Consider the following 18547-nt stretch of genomic DNA (forward strand, 5'->3'; position numbering starts at 1 on the left):
GAATCTTACCTGTTTATTGTAATATGTTTCCTCCCAGCAGGCCTGCAGAGTCTGAAAATAAAGGCTGCTTCTACAGAAATCCTTTGAAGATAATGAAAATGATGATGCTTTGTTATGCACATTATGCACAGGCATTTACGGGACCATAAGTGAACTCCGGAATGCACCAAACCCTATCCATGGTAAGATGGGGAAGAAATGCAGCGCTATAGATATACGAGATGCTCTAGAGATAACAGGAATGACTTAAAGTCGCGAATGATCAATGGCTGGAGTCCTCCAATATGCTGCACTTAGAATTGAGTTGTAGGAATGTTTGGCGCAAAATAGAATGTTTACATTCTATTGCCATGGAGAAATGGAATGTGTAGAACCTGTATAATTGGGTATGCTTCTATGTCTTTATTTCGTGAAACATTAAACTCTTTATTTTGTCATAATGTGTATATGAGGATGTAGGAGCCCGTCCAGATTCATGACCCGATTATCCAGGTGCATGTTGCTTAGACCAACTAATCCAACCTTGGTTTCCAAGTTAAATACATTGTTTATATATGCCTATACAAATCTATCGACCACATCCATTTAAAGCAATGATTGTCAATTGAAAATGTGGTTGTTGTGTTCTCCTGTTGTGCGGCTTGAGTGTCAGTCCCCTTAAGCACATTATTCCAATATTTTTCCAAGCTCTGAATTGACAGAATGGACACTTTTGAAAAGATATTCGGTTAAAAATAAGAGTATGAATGACAATAAACGTATGACTTGGATTGTATGAATAATAGTGTAGTAAACAATATCGCTCAGCGTAGGAACTTTTGGTGTTTGGAAAGTATCCGTTTTTAGTCTCCATGACACGTATCACTTCGTTGTCTTGTTGGTAATAGTAAAAATGCATGACAGTCCGCATTGTAATGGTCTAACAGGTGTTTTTCCTTTTGTTTCTCACAATAAACAGACATTTGAGAACGGAATTGCTTACTGTTGTACCTATGATGCACAGACACACAAAAGCTGTACAGTGTAGTTTGAATAATCAGTTTCAATTATTTGCAGATGTATTCCCTATTATTTACAAATCGAAAGATGTAACATTTGAAATGAATGTGGCAGAACAGTTTAGCATAGAGTTCTTGTGGGAGTCTTCTCCTTCAGTCTTTTTGCCTCCTAGGCCTCGTTTCTCATTACATGGGATTTCCCCAGTGCCAACTTCACATGAGATGGCCGCTGTCTACTGTCATGTGGTGCTGAATGACAGATGTCGCTATGCTTATATTGCTGCTGTCCATGGACCTGAAATGTACAATCTTGCCTATTTGCATATGTACGACCGTCCAAACTTGACCCCACACACATACACACACATTAATGCTAATCTCTCACACACTTTCGAACATTGCACATCCTGCAACAACACACTGAAAGATCATTTTATTCCACGTGTGTTTGTGTTTGAATAAAGACCCGAAGAATGAAATCAATGTGTGGATGTTGATTGGACAATGTATATGTGCTTTGCAGAAGCCTTTTTTTTAATTCCCTGTAGCGTGTATTTTACTGGAGCATGATCAGATTGCTTTGTTTAAACCAGAATGAAGATTTGGTCTGAGAAACTATGCCGATTATAGCACGATAGCTTTATTTTTATTTTTAATAAGGCAATGTATATATGACCCCCTTTCAAAGAGTCACTCATTTATCACTTTCTTGCAGATATACAGTGCCTTCAGAAAGTGTTCATACCCCTTAACTTATTCCTCATTTTGTTTTCTTACAGCCTGAATTCCAAATGGATTAAATTATAGTTTTTTATCATCTCACCCAGCTACAGACAATACCCCATAATGACAAAGTGAAAATATGTTGTAATTTTTTCTCAAATGTATTGAAAATGAAATACAGAAATATCTAATTTACATAAGTATTCACAATACATGTTAGAATCACCTTTGGCAGCGAGTAAAGCTGTGAGTCTTTCTGGGTAAGTCTCCAAAAGCTTTGCACCCTTGGATTGTACCATATTTGCAATATCACAATATATACAGTACCAGTCAAAAGTCTGGACACACCTACTCATTTAAGGGTTTTTCTTTATTTTTACAATTTTTTACATTTTAGAATAATAGTGAAGACATCAAAACTATGAAATAGCACAATTGGAATCATGTAGTAAGCAAAAAGTGTTAAACAAATCAAAATATATTTTATATTTGAGAATCTTCGAAGTAGCCATCCTTTTCCTTGACCACTTTGCACACTCTTGGCATTCTCTCCAACCTTTTCATGAGGTAGTCACCTGGAATGTTTTTCAATTAACAGGTGTACCTTCTTAAAAGTTAATTTGTGGAATTTCATTCCTTCTTAAAGCGTTTGAGCCAACAGGTTGTGTTGTGACAAGGTAAGGATGGTTTACAGAAGATATCCCTATTTGGTAAAAGACCACGTCCATTTTATGCCAAGAACAGCTCAAATAAGCAAAGAGAAACAACATCCCATCATTACTAAAGACATGAAGGTCAGTCAATACGGAACATTTTAAGAACTTTGAAAGTTTCTTCTAGTGCAGTCGCAAAAACCATGAAGCGCAATGATGAAACTGGCTCTCATGAGGAAGACCCAGAGTTACTTTTGCTGCAGAGGATAAGTTCAGTAGAGTGAACTGCACCTCAGATTGGAGCCCAAATAAATTCTTCACAGAGTTCAAGAAACACACACATCTCAACATGCACTGTTCACAGAGGAGACTGCGTGAATCAGACTTTCATGGTCAAATTGCTCCATTGAAACCGCTACTAAAGGACGGACACCAAAAATAAGAAGAGACTTGCTTGGACCAAGAAACATGAGCAATGGACCTTAGACTGGTGGAAATCTGTCCTTAGGTCTGATGAGTCCAAATTCGACATTTTTGCCTTTCAATGTGTGTGTAAAGAATCCAGGGTGTTTAGTTGGGTCTACTCTTCATTATAAAACTATTTGTTGAATGGTTTAAAATCCATCAGAAGCTCAATAAGTCTTGACGGGGACAGAGCTTGTTTTGACAAGGAAAGTGAAAAGGACTGAGGGAAAGTAAAATGGAAAATACATGGAAAGGAACATGGAAGAACCTCAAAGAACATTGCATTTTCAAGATCATGTAACATCAAAATGCATCTTATATTCCTGCCCTGACAAAAAAAACACATGATTTCAACTTAAATTTTATGTGAGCACAAATTACATTTTGGAACACAACGTGATCACATTTTCACATGTGTAGTTTAATGTAATCACATGTTGCTTTACATGTTATCACATTATCTTCACATAAGATTACATTAAAACATGTTTTTGGTACACTTCCCGTGTTCATGTGAAATTCATGTGTTTTTTGCGTAAACGCCCTGCAGTTCCACACTCAAGGATCTTAATAATGCTTTAAATGCACATGTATGATTGTGCATGTGTAATGGGTTGAAAACAAAGTCACTAAAAACAGACACCCATTTATTATTTATCCCCCCTAATTGTTTCTGTATTTGTCTTAATGAATCTTAATGGGATTTTCTACATACTTTAGCGTCAGCAGTCCATCAGGCCAATAGATGGCGCTGTTGCACTGTTGTAGCAGGAGAAACATTAAGTTCTGGTCAAGAGCTCACCATCTGCAGAATAAGGACCAGAACTTTACAGAGGTAAACTGTGTCAGTTCTTTTACTATGACAGGTATGTAACAGCACTTCAAACGTTCAAATATATACACAATATGTAATAACATGCTATTTAACAACTTTGTCAAGATATTATCACGTTAGGAAAGGTTTTGTTTTGGCTTTGTGTCGAACTGAGTGAGAGAAGAAGGTGATTTACATTGAGTGAGAGTGTATGTTAGCTTGATGCTAGCTGAGGTAAAAAAACATTACGAGTCACAAAGACTATGTTTACTGAGTAGCTGACTTGTACTGGATTTTGTCTAGGAGATTTTTTATCAAGAATCCATTTGTTAGGGATTTCTGAGTTGGTTTTACATGTTATTGGTTGTTTTGTGTAAAATTGTGCTCACTAGCTGGTAAACTGGCCGAGCACGCTCAGTCTGGTGGACTTTTAGTGCATACAGTGAGAGAGAGACGATTTTCTGGAGGTGCCACTATCTTAAAGCTGAATGTATTGTTGTCACTTTTCTATAGAGGTAGAGGTATATAGAGAAACATTCAGTTATTTATGGTTTCATATATAGGTGTTTCTATTGTATGAATGTGAAATACATTGTGGTTTTCATGTGAAACCGTACACTAAGACAGGGTTATTTGTGGAACATTTTTTATTTCTGCTTTAGGTAAAGTGCATTTATGTTGTTTAATTTAAAGTGTGCACTTGTTTGATGTGAATATTTTCAAAGTACTAACAAGAAAATAGACAATTGAACAAGAGAAAAAAAAAATGCTTCAAAATAAAGAAAGCGGCAGAACTTTGCAGACTTAAACTTGTGTCCGTTCTTTTTACTATTGCAGGCCACCTCAGCTACACATGTACTCTGTCTGCACACGCATCCACGCATGCACATACACACGGACAAACACACACTAATGTTCTCTCTCTTGTGTTTGTCAGCAGTTCATCGTGGCCCTGTAGTTCGCCTCCTTCACCAAAGCTCTGTCAGGGACCTACATGAAGAGTGCCATCACTCAGAGAGACACTTTGACCTGTCCTGCTCTCTCATCGGACTCATAGACAGCAGCTTTGAGATGGGTTTCAACAATAACATTGAGTTGCTTGAGAATTCATGTAGTAAAAACCAGATACAGACTACAGTATGATCAATTTTTTTTGTGGTTCAATCAGAGTCTGCTCTCAATACTGTCCAGTTTTATAGTTGTTCCTATTAATTGATTGACTGGCGTTTGTCCATGACTCTACTGTCAAACCCCTAACATTGTTGTATTTGATGCTATGTTGTTGCAGCCTAGTATCCAAACTGATATGTCATTTTTAGTTAAAAAAATAACAGTGTTTATAATTTGCTATTCCTGACTACTGTAGTGTTGTGGTTTCTTGCAGGTAACCTGCTGTTCCTGGCTGTGGTCAGCCATTTTGGGGCGAAGCTGCACCGGCCCAGGTTCATTGCTAAGGGCTGTTTCCTCATGGCTGTAGGATCCTCCCTCACAGGCCTGCCACACTTCTTCATGGGACGGTAAAAACAACTGAAATACTGGTTAAACTTGTACTTGTAGAGATACTCCAATGCGGAGGATAGTTTCACTTTAGAAATAAAGAAATGTATCCAGTTGTTGATTAATCTCAGTTAACTTCGAACTAAAGTCTTGCGTAATTGGTCAGCTGCTTGATTATGTTTTGGTGCCATACATGTTAAGAGAAGGGATTAACTTGTTATGGCTGCAATCCCGTTAACGGGATAAGTGTCATCAACAACCGCTGTATAGCATAGCGCTACATTCAATAAATATTATTAAAAATATTTATATTCATGAAATCACAAGTGCAATATAGGAAAACACAGTTTAGCCTTTTGTTAATCCACCTGTCATGTCAGATTTTGAAATGATGCTTTGCAGCGAAAGCAATCCAAGTGTTTGTGTAAGTTTATCGATCGCTCGACAAAACATTAAGTACACTTAGCATCAAGTAGCTCGGTCACGAAAATCAGAAAAGCAATTAAATGAATCGTTTACCTTTGATCTTCGGATGTTTTCACTCACCAGACTCCCAGTTACACAACAAATGTTCCTTTTGTTCCATAACATTATTTTTATATCCAAAATACCTCCGTTTGTTTGGCGCATTATGTTCAGAAATCCACAGGAAAGAGCGGTCACCACAACGCAGACAAATTCCAAATAGTTTCCATAATGTCCACAGAAACATGTCAAACGTTTTTTATAACCAATCCCCAGGTTGTTTTAAAAATATATAATCGATAATATATCAACCGCAAATGTATTTCACAGTAGGAGAAGGAAAAGCAATAGCTGTCCAAACTCTGTTGCGCAAGCAAAACTCATGTGACCACTTGACGCGATGTTATCTGTCTGGCTCATTTTTCAAAATAAAAGCCTGAAACTATGTCTGAAGACTGTTGACACCTTGAGGAAGCGATAGGAAAGGGAATCTGGTTGATATCCCTTTAAATGGAGCAAGGGGAGCCTATGGAACATGGAGTTTTCAAAATAGAAGCCACTTCCTGTTTTGATTTTCCTCAGGGTTTCGCCTGCAATATCAGTTCTGTTATACTCACAGACAATATTTGGACAGTTTTGGAAACTTTAGAGTGTTTTCTATCCAATACTAATAATAATATGCATATATTAGGAACTGAGACTGAGGAGCTGGCCGTTTACAATGGGCACCTTTTAATCCAAGCTACTCAATACGGCCCCTGCGGCCATAAAAAGTTTGGACAACAAAGGCAAGGTATTGGAGTGGCCATCACAAAGCCCTGACCTCAATCCTATAGAAAATGTGTGGGCAGAACTGAAAAGGCGTGTGCGAGCAAGAAGGCCTACAAACCTGTCTCAGTTACACCAGCTCTGTCAGGAGGAATGGGCCAAAATTCACACAACTTATTGTGGGAAGCTTTTGGAAGGCTACCCATAACGTTTGACCCAAGTTAAACAATTTAAAGGCAATGCTACCAAATACTAATTGAGTGTATGTAAACTTCTGACCCACTGGGAATGTGATGAAAGAAATACAAGCTGAAATAAATCAATCTCTCTACTATTATTCTGACATTTCACATTCTTAAAATAAAGTGGTGATCCTAACTAACCTAAAACAGGGGATTTTTACCAGGATTAAATTTCAGGAATTGTGAAAAACTGAGTTTAAATGTATTTGGCTAAGGTGTATGTAAACTTCCGACTTCAACTGTATACAGTGTATATATATATAAACTCAGCAAAAAAAGAAATATCCTCTCACTGTCAATTGCTTTTATTTTCAGCAAACTTAACATGTGTAAATATTTGTATGAACATAACAAGATTCAACAACTGAGACATAAACTGAACCAGTTCCACAGAAATTTGACTAACAGAAATGGAATAATCAAAATCAATGGTCAAAATCAAAAGTAACAGTATCTGGTGTGGCCATCAACTGCATTAAGTACTGCAGTGCGTCTCCTCCTCATGGACTGCACCAGATTTGCCAGTTCTTGCTGTACCATGTTACCCCACTCTTCCACCTAGGTACCTGCAAGTTCCCAGACATTTCTGGGGGGAATGGCCCTAGCTCTCACCCTCCGATCCAACAGGTCTCAGATGTGCTCAATGGGATTGAGATCCGGGCTCTTCGCTGACCATGGCAGAACACTGATATTCCTGTCTTGCAGGAAATCATGCACAGAACGAGCAGTATGGCTGGTGGCATTGTCATGCTGGAGGGTCATGTCAGGATGAGCCTGCAGGAAGTGTACCACACGAGGGAGGAGGATGTCTTCCCTGTAATACACAGCGTTGAGACTGCCTGCAATGACAACAAGCTTAGTCCGATGATGCTGTGACACACTGCATCCAAATCGATATCGCTCCAGAGTACAGGCATCGGTGTAACGCTCATTCCTTCAACGATAAACGTAAATCTGACCATCACCCCTGGTGAGACGAAACCGCGACTCGTCAGTGAAGAGCACTTTTTGGCAGTCCTTTCTGGTCCAGCGACGGTGGGTTTGTTCCCATAGGCGACGCTGTTGCCGGTGATGTCTAATGAGGACCTGCCTTACAACAGGCCTACAAGCCCTCAGTTCAGCCTCCAGCTTATTGCGGGTAGTCTGAGCACTGATGTAGGGATTGTGCGTGGGAAACATGGGAAACAGTGTTTAAACCCTTTACAATGAAGATCTGTGAAGTGGCTTGGATTTTTACAAATTATCTTTGAAAGACAGGGTCCTAAAAAAGTTTTTTTTGCTGAGTTTATATATATATATATATATATTTACAAATTCACCACATTCATGATTTAAATGGGAATCAAAAAGCTTTCATGAATGTTCACCATGTGCTGATGTGCTCAGCACTGTCAACAGACCCCATTATGACATCACAATGTAACGGAAGCCTTGCCATGATATCATTGCTGGTTCCATCTGACAAGCAAAATTTCATTTCATGATAGATCTCTCACAGAGATAGGTTAAGTTCTTATTTTGAGAGTGTTAATATTTATCATCAATGGCTTATCGAGGGAGAAAATCAAGTGAGTTTGACAAACTCCAGAAGGAGAACTCACAGATGAAGAGCGTCATCGAAAACCTGAGGAAGCAAAACATGGCTTTAAACCAACAGGATGACCAGGACAAGTTTTCAAGTTTTGTAAGGCTCATCAGTTTTTTCAAACGTTTTTCCAAAAATATCACTGTTTATTTTGTGGTTTCATAGACATACAGTAGGCCTACATCCATAAAATCTTTAGCTTAAAAGTTTTTCATGACACACTGTAGAAACTATTTTGCCTTCTTCACTTCTGTTATACATTTCATACTGTACCATTGTGATCCAGGGCTATCAGGAGAGCTACCCAATCGCAGAGGGCCATCGTGGCTTCATCAGTGATGCCAGACTTCTGCAGATGCAGAGAGCTGAAAGAGAGGCCATGGAAGCAAAGCAAAGAAAGATAAGTGCTATCCATGAGAATTATGTCCGGACTGCTCTCATCGGGGTTGGCAGCACCTTCGCGCACCACTTCGTCCCCTCTATTCAGTGCATTCCGCGGCCGAAAGCTCCACCGAGGCCTTTGCCACGAAGGCTTGAGCACATAGCTCTGGCCCCACTGAAGAACGTGGTGGGGGTGGACGGAGCCCAAGTTCGACCCGGATCTCACTCTCTGGAGTCCATCCAGGTAAATAAGTCATTCAGCAGCAGTAGCGTGTGGCCTGTTCCCGTCCCTCCCACTGCAGCTCCCTCCAAGAGGGGAAAGAAGAAGAAGGGCAGGCGGGGAGTCAAAGCCCTGAAAGTCCAGTCGGACCAGGGCTGTGCTGACAACAACGGACCCATTGACCTGATGGAGGAGGTGAGGGACATCGAGGCTCACCTGAAGGAGGAGGACTGGAAGGTAGGATGGACTTCAAATGTATTGTAAATGTGAAAATTTGCAGGTTCAGAATTATACTTGGACTGATAAATTGCCAAAACAGATAGTGGTTCCATGTCTTAAAATCAAATCAATCACATGTGCCGAACACAACAAGTGTAGACCTTACCGTGAAACCAACAGTGCAGTTCAAGAAGAGTTAAGAAAATATTTCCCAAATAAACTAAAGTAAAAATTAATAATAATTAAAGTAACACAATAACGAGGCTAAATACAGGGGGTATCGGTTTAAACAGCATGATAGAATAGATCCTAGAATACAGGATCTCTCTGTATTAGTTTATGTATATACTAGTTCTATATGTATTTCTATGATGGGAGCATTGTTTTCTGGTCTACACCAAAGGTGGTACATGAGGTGAAGGCCATGGGCAGGAGAAGTTTGGGCTCGGCCATGTCCACGGGGGAAATAGCAACCAGCTCTCTGGGAAGCCTGAGCTCAGTGGATATGAACACCCCTGCGGAGCTCCGTGACTACTTGGATGTCGGGACCCCGGTCAAGTCGCTTGACAGCCCACCCAGGCCTGCTCCCCCTCCTACCAAGCCCAGGAGCAAACAGCCTCGGCCTATAAGGTTCCTTAGCCTGCCAAAGGCTGCCACCGGCTCAGGTCAGTCCCTCTCATGTATTCACACAAATGTAAATAAGACAGGGAGATGAAGCTAGGTAGAGTGATAGAAAGACAGTAGGAAGGGAAGGGACACAAATGGCTTTAGCCCAGGGATAAGACATTTTTCCACACTTGATTTGCCTGTTTCACAGTGAGATAACTTTTACTCAAGGTTAATTGGACCCTGTTTCTGAGCAGGGAGAGCACCAAAAATATATGTGCTAAATTTAAAATGATATCATAATGAACTAGTGTTAAAAGCTACAAACAGATATGGAAATTAGTAAATACATAAATAAATACATACAGTTCATAGAGAGATAGATGTCTGCTGTCAACCCATAGACAAGATGGCAGCCAGTGAGCCAAAGGGTCAAATTAAGAACCAGGCCAGATTGCAGCCTCTGTCCAACCCAGAGCAGGCCCTGACTAAGACCTTCAAGCTGCTCCACTCTGCCTCTGATGACTGGTGAGCATTCACTGTAGACGAGACCAATGGAGCTAGGCTAAAGGAAGCACAGTGTAGTGTCCTTGGAAAAGTAGATTTGAGCTACAGAGCATAGAAACTTCTGAATTTATGAGACCAGAGTCCTAATTGATGAACATCATTTTAATGTTTTTGGAAAATGTTGTGTAAAATGCTTACGTTTCTTTCACTGAATTGCAGGGAGAAGAAGATCGAGGGCTTGACCTCTCTCCGTGTGATGGCTCAGGACCACATGGACATACTGATGCCTAAACTCCATGATATCTGTCTTGCCATTATAAATGAGGTAGCTGTATTCATTCACTGCCCTATTCATTCATCTGCACAAATGTGCTACATTTGGAGAACAAGTCAAATTATTGTTTCATGTTTCTGATGTTCGTGGGTTGTTCTGCTCAACATTAATAGCTGGTCCTGTGTGTGTTATTATGATTCAGGTGAAGAACCTGCGCTCTGCAGTGTCCTGTGCTGCCATGGCCACACTGGGTGACATGTACGTCCACCTCCAGAGGGCCATGGACAGTGAGGTGGAGGTGACGGCACGCGTGCTGCTGCACAAAGCCAGCGAGGCCAACGCCTTCATCCGGCAGGGCGCCAACTCTGCCCTGGGTCACATGGTGCAGAGCTGCACCCCTACACGTGTCATGAATGCCCTGCTGGTCGGTGGGCTGAGGTAAAGAGGGAGAGGGGTCAATTAACACTCACTAAGGGGTAGATCCGGACTTCCACAAATTATCCCATTATCCAAGCCTCAAAATTGAAAAGATTGAAATACTGCTAGTTTTTAATTAACTGCCTTTTTCATCAGCATGCTAGGTTATTCCACAACACTTCCGGCAGCAACTCACCCCAACGCTAGACGTCACATTTCAATGGAATCACATTTTTTTGTTATGTCTTATACTTCCTTGTGTTGTGTACTTCTTATTTTACCATTGCGTTATTTAGATTATTTTTAGCCATTGGTGGAGAGGTACTGTCTACTGATGTGTGCTAGCGTTTGGGGAGTAACAAGTCATTTATAAACATTTATAAAGTATATATAGTGAACACTTTAGATTAGGGGCTATTAGTGAGGCACTGAGGTATTCGTAAGTACATGTACTCACATTCATAAATGCACTCATTAATAAATACACCATTTGTGACATTTATAAATACATTAATAAATATGTATATAAATGGTGAGTCAAACCATTAATCAACCATTAACAAATGCCTTGACAGTAACTCCTTTATAACTGGTTTATAGTACATTAGTAGTACATTATTAATCATTTACAAATTGTGAACATACTATGATCAAACACCTCATGAACAAATCATTTAAAATAGCGTTTTTAAATGTGTAAATAACTATTTATAGATTTCTTATTGACATTTACAAAGGTAGGAATAATGATTCATAAATGGTAAGTAACTCTTTACAAACAGTTTATAAATGGTATATTAAGGGACCTTAATATAAAGTCTTACCGAACATTTTGATCCATCGATGAGACGTCATCAATACAATCCATTATCATTCATCTCCTAACTCATGTATCTCTATGATATGTAACTGATGTGCTCTGTTTTTCCTTCCTCAGCCACCGTAACGCTGCGGTGAGGAGCTGCACTGCTCAGCACCTGGAGAGACTGGCTGAGGTCATGGGGACGGCTCGTCTCCTGTCGGGGAAGAAAGACCTCACTGACCGTTTCTTGATTGCCGTCAGTAAACTGGCTGTGGACCCTTCACAGGAAGTCAGGTGGGAAGTTCCTCCTGTAAAGTAGCTTGCTTCAACATAACAGTTAAGGCCGGGATTCAACCATGGCTCGCTATAGCACTAGATCGCCGACAATGCAGCTTTTAAAGGTAATTTAGTCTTGAGTCAACATCTGCAGCGTTTACCACGAATACAAATTGAAATTGACTTTAAAAGCCACATTGTCGTCTGTCTACAGCATCTATGCTAAAGGGTGTAATGGATTGAATTGCGGATTTTAGGTATTCCAAAACAACCACAGGTTCTCTTGGAGGGGAATAGTAATTGAAAACAAAAAGGAAAAATTATAAACACAAATAAGTGCTAGGACAATCCAAGTCCAGGCACCCATGTGGGTTTGAAAGTTAAAAAGCCAAAAGCTTAGCCGGGATGTTTGGCCGGGAGGGATGTTCTTCTCCCATCGCCAACTAGCGACCTCCTGTGGTGGGCGGGGTGCAATGCACGGACACGGTCGGCAGGTGTATGGTGTTTCCTCCGACACATTGGTGCTTCCAGGTTAAGCGGGCATTGTGTCAAGAAGCAGTGCGGCTTGGCTGGGTTGTGTTTCGGAGGACGCACGGCTCTCGACCTTCGCATCTCCAGAGTCTTTACGGGAGTTGCAGCGATGGGCAAAGACTGTAACTACCTATTGGATACCACGAAATTGGGGTAAAAATTACAAATGTAAATGAGTCCAAATAGTCAGTACCTGATTCAGTTTCCTTCCATCTGTTTGGTGCCTAATGAAGACAACCCTACTTGATCACAATGGTCGGTCTGAGCCAAGTGCTGTGCAGATTCGCTTAGATTTTCATAATAACGAACGGTTAAAACCCAGTTGTTATATTGTTGAGATGATTTGTAGATCAGGTAATGCGGTACATTGCTCAAACTGACCCTCTTGCAAATTCTACCTAATGTATGTCTTATTTTTTCTCAGGTTGCCATCAATTGAGTACTGTTTTTAATCACAGACAGCAGAAATGATTTGATATGTTGCACGTTTAAGATGATATTCATATCTTTTGTCCACAGGCATCATGGTCGCAATATCTTGAGCAACATGGCCACCAATGGCGACTTTCCTAAAATGTGGGACAAATTCGCTCCGAGGAAAGAGAGAGAATCCTTGAGGGAGGTCATCTCAAAGGTTAACCTCAAAGAAAGGTACATTCTCTCTGGATGATTAGAAGAAGTGTAACAAATGAGCTGATATGATTACAGAAATCCAATCCCACTGGGCACAGAAATCAGATCCATGTCTAGTTTGATTTAAATTTGGGAACTCAACCAAAATGTGAAATCAACCAAAAATGCTGGTTAAAAGTTGGGTGAAAAAAATCCAATTGAGTTTTCAGCGTTGATTCACCGTCATCACATTTTCTTGTTGTTGAAATGAGGTGGAAAAGTTTATTCAACCAGTTTTGGCCCAAAGGGATGAATTTAATATACTTGTCACAACTCTTACCGAAGGTGGCTCCCCTTCCCGTTCGGGTGGCGCTCGGCGGTCGTCATCACCGATTCTTTCCTCCCCCTCCTTGTCTGTTTATTGGTTACACCTGTTGTGTATTTGCTGATTATTTGGGCTTTATTAGCCAGCCGGCCCGCCTGCTCTTTGTGCGGGATTGTTTTGTGTAACTTGTGTGCACGTCTGTGGGTTACATGTTTCCCATTTCGTGGGTTTTGCTGGACAGTTTAAGTCCCCGTGTTTGGGGCGTTGTTTTGTTGTACGCCCTGTGTTTTCGTGGGGTTGGCTTATGTTCGCCTATGGGCTTATGTTCGCCTATGGGCTTATGTTCGCCTATGGGCCTATGGGCTTATGTTCGCCTATGGGCCTATGGGCTTATGTTCGCCTATGGGCCTATGGGCCTATGTTCGCCTATGGGCCTATGGGCCTATGTTCGCCTATGGGCCTATGTTCGCCTATGGGCCTATGGGCTTATGTTCGCCGTTTTGTGCATTAAATTAGCACTACCCTGAACTCTCTGCTTCCTGCGCCTGACTTCTCACCCACTACACCCAGAACGTTACAATACTGTAAGATTGTCTTTCTGTCTTTTCTCTTTTTCAACAGGAATATCTGAATCATCCCCAACTTGACTATATATTTGTATGTAAATATTTGCACATTTCCCAACTTGACTATTATCCCCTCCAGCCCCCAAACTCCAATATTTTCTCTCATTCTAAGAAATTTGACACTATCATCCAACCCCCATGTAAATGCATCTTTAAACTGCATTGACTCCTTGTCCAAGTTCTGAATCCACTATAAGGCCATATGAACCACATTCAAAGCACTAAGTTACCTTTCCTCGAAGCTCCTATCTGATCTACCAGCTCAATAGTGGTCTACTGAAACCATACTCACCATCTCAGGGGGTGCTCAGATCATCAACCACTGACCTCCACACCATCCTCAAAACCAGCAGTCCTCTTTTGGAGACAGATTGGTCAGTGCTCCTGTATGGCACCAACATTGTGGATTTTCATCCAATACTTCTGGACTATGGGAACATTCTTTGGACAATAAAATGAGGTAAAATGGAAGCTGGCTACAGTCTCAGTTTTATCCTCCAAGACAGTTTGAGGATGTGTAACAACAATACCTGTGGTTTAACTTGACGATCAGGGCCAGATTACCGAATGGGCACGCAGGGCACCTGCCCTGTGGGCCCTGACCTCCAGGGAATATCATCATAACATCCAAAACTAAAAAAATTGTGGATGTATATTACAGTACGTGGACGTTTTACATTTCGTGAGTTCGTTTCATAGTTTGTAGCCATGTTATATATAAATTTGTGCATATTTTGTAGAAATTCCTGAGCATTTAAACATTTTTAGTGGGGATGTTGTATATCAATTTTCTTACTGGTGCTCTTCCATGCCGTCCTTAGGAGGGCCAAACAGGAAGGATGTAACCCCACACCACTAGAGGGATTGAGTCACTAACGTGATCTTCCTGTCTGGGTTGGCGCGCCCTTTTGAGTTGTGCCGTGGCGGAGATCTTTGTGGGCTATACTCGGCCTTGTCTCAGGATGGTAAGTTGGTGGTTGAAGATATCCCTCTAGTGGTGTGGGGTTACATCCTTCCTGTTTGGCCCTGTCCGGGGGTATCATCAGATGGGGCCACAGTGTCTCCTGACCCCTCCTGTCTCAGCCTCCAGTATTTATGCTGCAGTAGTTTATGTGTCGGGGGGCTAGGGTCAGTTTGTTATATCTGGAGTACTTCTCCTGTCTTATCCGGTGTCCTGTGTGAATTTAAGTATGCTCTCTCTAATTCTCTCTTTCTCTCTCTCTCGGAGGACCTGAGCCCTAGGACCATGCCTCAACTCTCTAGAGACAGCAGGAGTGGTAGAGATACTCTTAATGATCGGCTATGAAAAGCCAACTGAAATTTACTCCTGAGGTGCTGACTTGCTTCACCCCCGACAACTATTGTGTTTATTATTATTTGACCATGCTGGTCATTTATGAACATTTGAACATCTTGGCCATGTTCTGTTATAATCTCCACCCGGCACAGCCAGAAGAGGACTGGCCACCCCTCATAGCCTGGTTCCTCTCTAGGTTTCTTCCTAGGTTTTGGCCTTTCTAGGGAGTTTTTCCGAGCCACCGTGCTTCTACACCTGCATTGCTTGCTGTTTGGGGTTTTAGGCTGGGTTTCTGTACAGCACTTTGAGATATCAGCTGATGTACGAAAAAAAAATACATTTGATTTGATTTGACAGACTCCACACTCATCGCTAGAGATCGCACTTCAGACTCCCTCCAAAACCACTGAACCCCTCAACACACCGAAAGAGATTACGATATACCCCCTTAGAGGGAGCCGGAACAGGATAACTCCCTCCACCATCACAAAGACACAGAGGAGGAGGAACTATCCAACATCCAGGGAGAGAGAACGAGTGACCTCAGTCGAACACAGCCAGAAAGAGGAGGTGGAAGAGGTGTTAGATAGAGGATGTGAGCAAGAAAGAGCAGAAGGCTTCTGGTCAGCCAAATGGCAGGCAGAGGGAGAGGTCATAGTGATTCACACCCACAGAGAGAAAGACAACCCACACAACCTCTTGGTTGAGATGAACCGCACAGCGTTAGAGGCAGAGGGCTTTCATCGCTAGCCAGTCAGCCTGCCTGCTCTGATCCTCAAGTCAATTGTATTTCAATTCATGTTCATTAAAGATTTTTATTCAAGAATTGAAAAGTCCCATTTACTTAATGATCATTTTTCACTGTCTTCAACCCTCAAGAACCAGGGTTAGTCTGGGTCACCCTTTTACTGGGCAAACACAACTTGCATATCATCATAGACTAGGCCGAAACGTTAATCTTTTAACCTTGCCTGAATAAAACAATGCTTTTTTTTTTATAGTGAGCAAGAGTTGCGCTTTTTCCTTTTCTATGATGATGATCACATTTTTGGTTGCACCTCAACTCAACGTTGGTTGAGCACCCTCTGTTTTTTTGTTGTCAAATAATACATATATTTTTTAATGTACAAAGTCAATTATTCAAAGCATTAAAATTGTAATGTTTCCAACTTATTTATACAACCTAATCCACACTTACAAAGTGAAAGTTTATAGAAATTCTGAAATTAAGTAGTAAACAAGAAAAGCAGAATTGAGTCCAATTATAATGCAAATAATTTAATGGTCTATGGTTCAATCCCATTTCTGAAGGTCTGATGAATAATTAATATTGTTCCTCCTCTTCCTTGTGGCAGGCGCAGCAGCACACTGCCCTCCAAAGCCTGCAAAATAATCGCTGGACTGCCCCTTTCCTAGCTCTGCATGGAACATCCAGTGTCACGTCCTTGGTGACGTGTGGGGTGACATCCGGGATGACCACAGCAACATCCTCTGGAAAGGGAAAAAAGAGGATCAGGATGTAAACAAATGCAAACCGTAGCTTCTTAACACTGGCCAGTTGAAAGGTTCTGCTAAGATGTCATGACAAACGGCACCTGTCAGAGTGCTCTCTAAGTGTTACTCACCTGCTTGGATGTCAGCTGGCAGAGTGGCGAAGACTGCCATCGTGAGAGTCCTTTCTTCAGGTGTGACATGCTCAATCGATCCTATTTATTTGTACTGAAATTTGATATTTTTCTTTCTCTGCTGCTACTCGTGTTTTACAGAAACACGTTTGAGTGGGTTTTCTACAGTCTTGCGCATGTTGACACAAGATGGAGAATGCATATGCTGCAAACCAGCACAACTATCAGGCATCAACTATAGACGAGTTTCACTCACTACTGCAGTTTGGAGTTAGGTTGATGTTAGAGGCTACTGGAGGAAGTTATGGGGCATACTTGAACTCTTTAAGGGAACATGAACCTTTCTACTCCTGCAAATTGTGACTAATAACCCTAATCAAATTCTACGAGATGGGTTTTTGAATGCAGTACTGTATTTTCATTGAAATGGCAGATTTGTATGATTTCACACAAAAAAAATGTATGTAATGCTTCCCACAAAGAAATTATTTTACTATTTTGTTTCAAATGGTCCCTCTGGCATGCATATTTCTGTATGATTTAACACATGTTTGAATCCCACTTCCTTGATATTTTGAAGTTCATTTTAGTCCTCCTCCTTGCATGTTTTGTTCCATACCTGTGCCTTGGAGAAAACAACTATAGCCCTCCAAGTCTAATACGCTATACACAACAGCAGCCTACAGTGTTAACTTATTGAGAATGTATATCATTGTATTTAACATTCAAACCTCTTTTGAACTCTTCAGATCTTAACCGGATCAAACTGGAATGTTAATATATCACCCTAAGTCAAACCGGTTTTGGTGTCTTAGACACAAAAGGTTGTTTTCTCCTCATAGTAAAAACACTGTTTCATGGTTTGGATTAAAAACACTGGGTATTTGTTACGTAGAACTTTGTGTTTTTGGGGGGGAAAAGCAATACTTAGCTCTACTGCTGTCTATGTAGAGGCCTAGTTAGAATTGTATTGCAATGACAGGTGAAGTGCTTGTTGAAATCATGCTGCCTTGCTGCTCATTCCTTAAAGTACTTATACCAACGAATACCTGTTTGTCTGTAGCCATAGCTGTTCTTAACCTGTTCAACTCTGACGCCCTCTGGTGGCATTTTATAAACGATGCATAATATTGTATACTGCCCTCATAAAGTACATTTCGGTCCTTACAGAAACATGCTTAGGGAAAGGGGAATACCTAGTCAGTTGTACAACTGAATGTATTCAACTAAAATGTGTCTTACGCATTTAACCCAACCACTCTGAATCAGAGATGTGTGGGGTCTGCCTTAATCGACATTCACGTCATCGGCGCCCGGGGAACAGTGGGTTAACTCCCTTGCTCAGGGGCAGAACGACAGTTAAGTACTGTTAGAAAGCTAAGAACTGTGGGATTCTGATAAGCGTCAGAAACAATGTGACTATTACAGAGCCCGAGATAGGGGGGAGGTCCCAATTGTCAGTTGTTGGGGAATAAGAGATTTGAAAGTCTAGGTTTGACATGAAATATGTAACCAATTACTCTCTCTAAACATGTGCACATTTCCATAGGAACAGAGCCATTTTAAAAGTGCGGGGTTTGTGCAACGTTTATCGTTTGTCAGGATCTACACATGAGAAG

The 18547-nt window shown here is 41.1% G+C and overlaps 1 protein-coding gene across 9 annotated transcripts; it reads left to right on the plus strand.

The window, feature by feature from the left end:
* Positions 1–3617: 3617 nt before the first annotated feature.
* LOC116373870 (TOG array regulator of axonemal microtubules protein 2-like) lies at positions 3618–17974 on the plus strand. Of its 9 annotated transcripts, none has more exons than XM_031822166.1 (12): positions 3618–3705; positions 4591–4790; positions 5038–5170; positions 8182–8309; positions 8497–9048; positions 9434–9695; positions 10041–10164; positions 10363–10468; positions 10620–10855; positions 11772–11930; positions 12963–13094; positions 13401–13994. In XM_031822166.1, exons 4-12 carry the CDS (start codon positions 8229–8231, stop codon positions 13624–13626), a joined length of 1878 nt encoding a protein of 625 aa, XP_031678026.1. In that variant the 5' UTR covers positions 3618–3705; positions 4591–4790; positions 5038–5170; positions 8182–8228; the 3' UTR covers positions 13627–13994. The 9 variants fall into 9 exon arrangements, 7 of the variants coding, with proteins under 7 accessions (XP_031678026.1, XP_031678027.1, XP_031678028.1 ...); XM_031822167.1 differs by having other exon boundaries at positions 3653–3674; XR_004209602.1 differs by lacking the exons at positions 3618–3705; positions 4591–4790; positions 13401–13994 and adding exons at positions 14002–14466; positions 15235–15338; positions 16659–16802 and having other exon boundaries at positions 4797–5170.
* Positions 17975–18547: the final 573 nt, after the last annotated feature.

The sequence above is a fragment of the Oncorhynchus kisutch genome, unplaced genomic scaffold (assembly GCF_002021735.2).
Source record: "Oncorhynchus kisutch isolate 150728-3 unplaced genomic scaffold, Okis_V2 scaffold4078, whole genome shotgun sequence".
Classification (NCBI taxonomy): domain Eukaryota; kingdom Metazoa; phylum Chordata; class Actinopteri; order Salmoniformes; family Salmonidae; genus Oncorhynchus; species Oncorhynchus kisutch.

Bases quoted from the DNA above. Each gene is read 5' to 3' on its own strand.
- LOC116373870 (XM_031822166.1), top strand. From the start codon at position 8,229: ATGAAGAGCGTCATCGAAAACCTGAGGAAGCAAAACATGGCTTTAAAC. The intron at 9,049-9,433 runs GTAGGATGGACT...TCTACACCAAAG, and splicing joins TGAAGGAGGAGGACTGGAAG to GTGGTACATGAGGTGAAGGC. The intron at 10,165-10,362 runs GTGAGCATTCAC...ACTGAATTGCAG, and splicing joins CACTCTGCCTCTGATGACTG to GGAGAAGAAGATCGAGGGCT.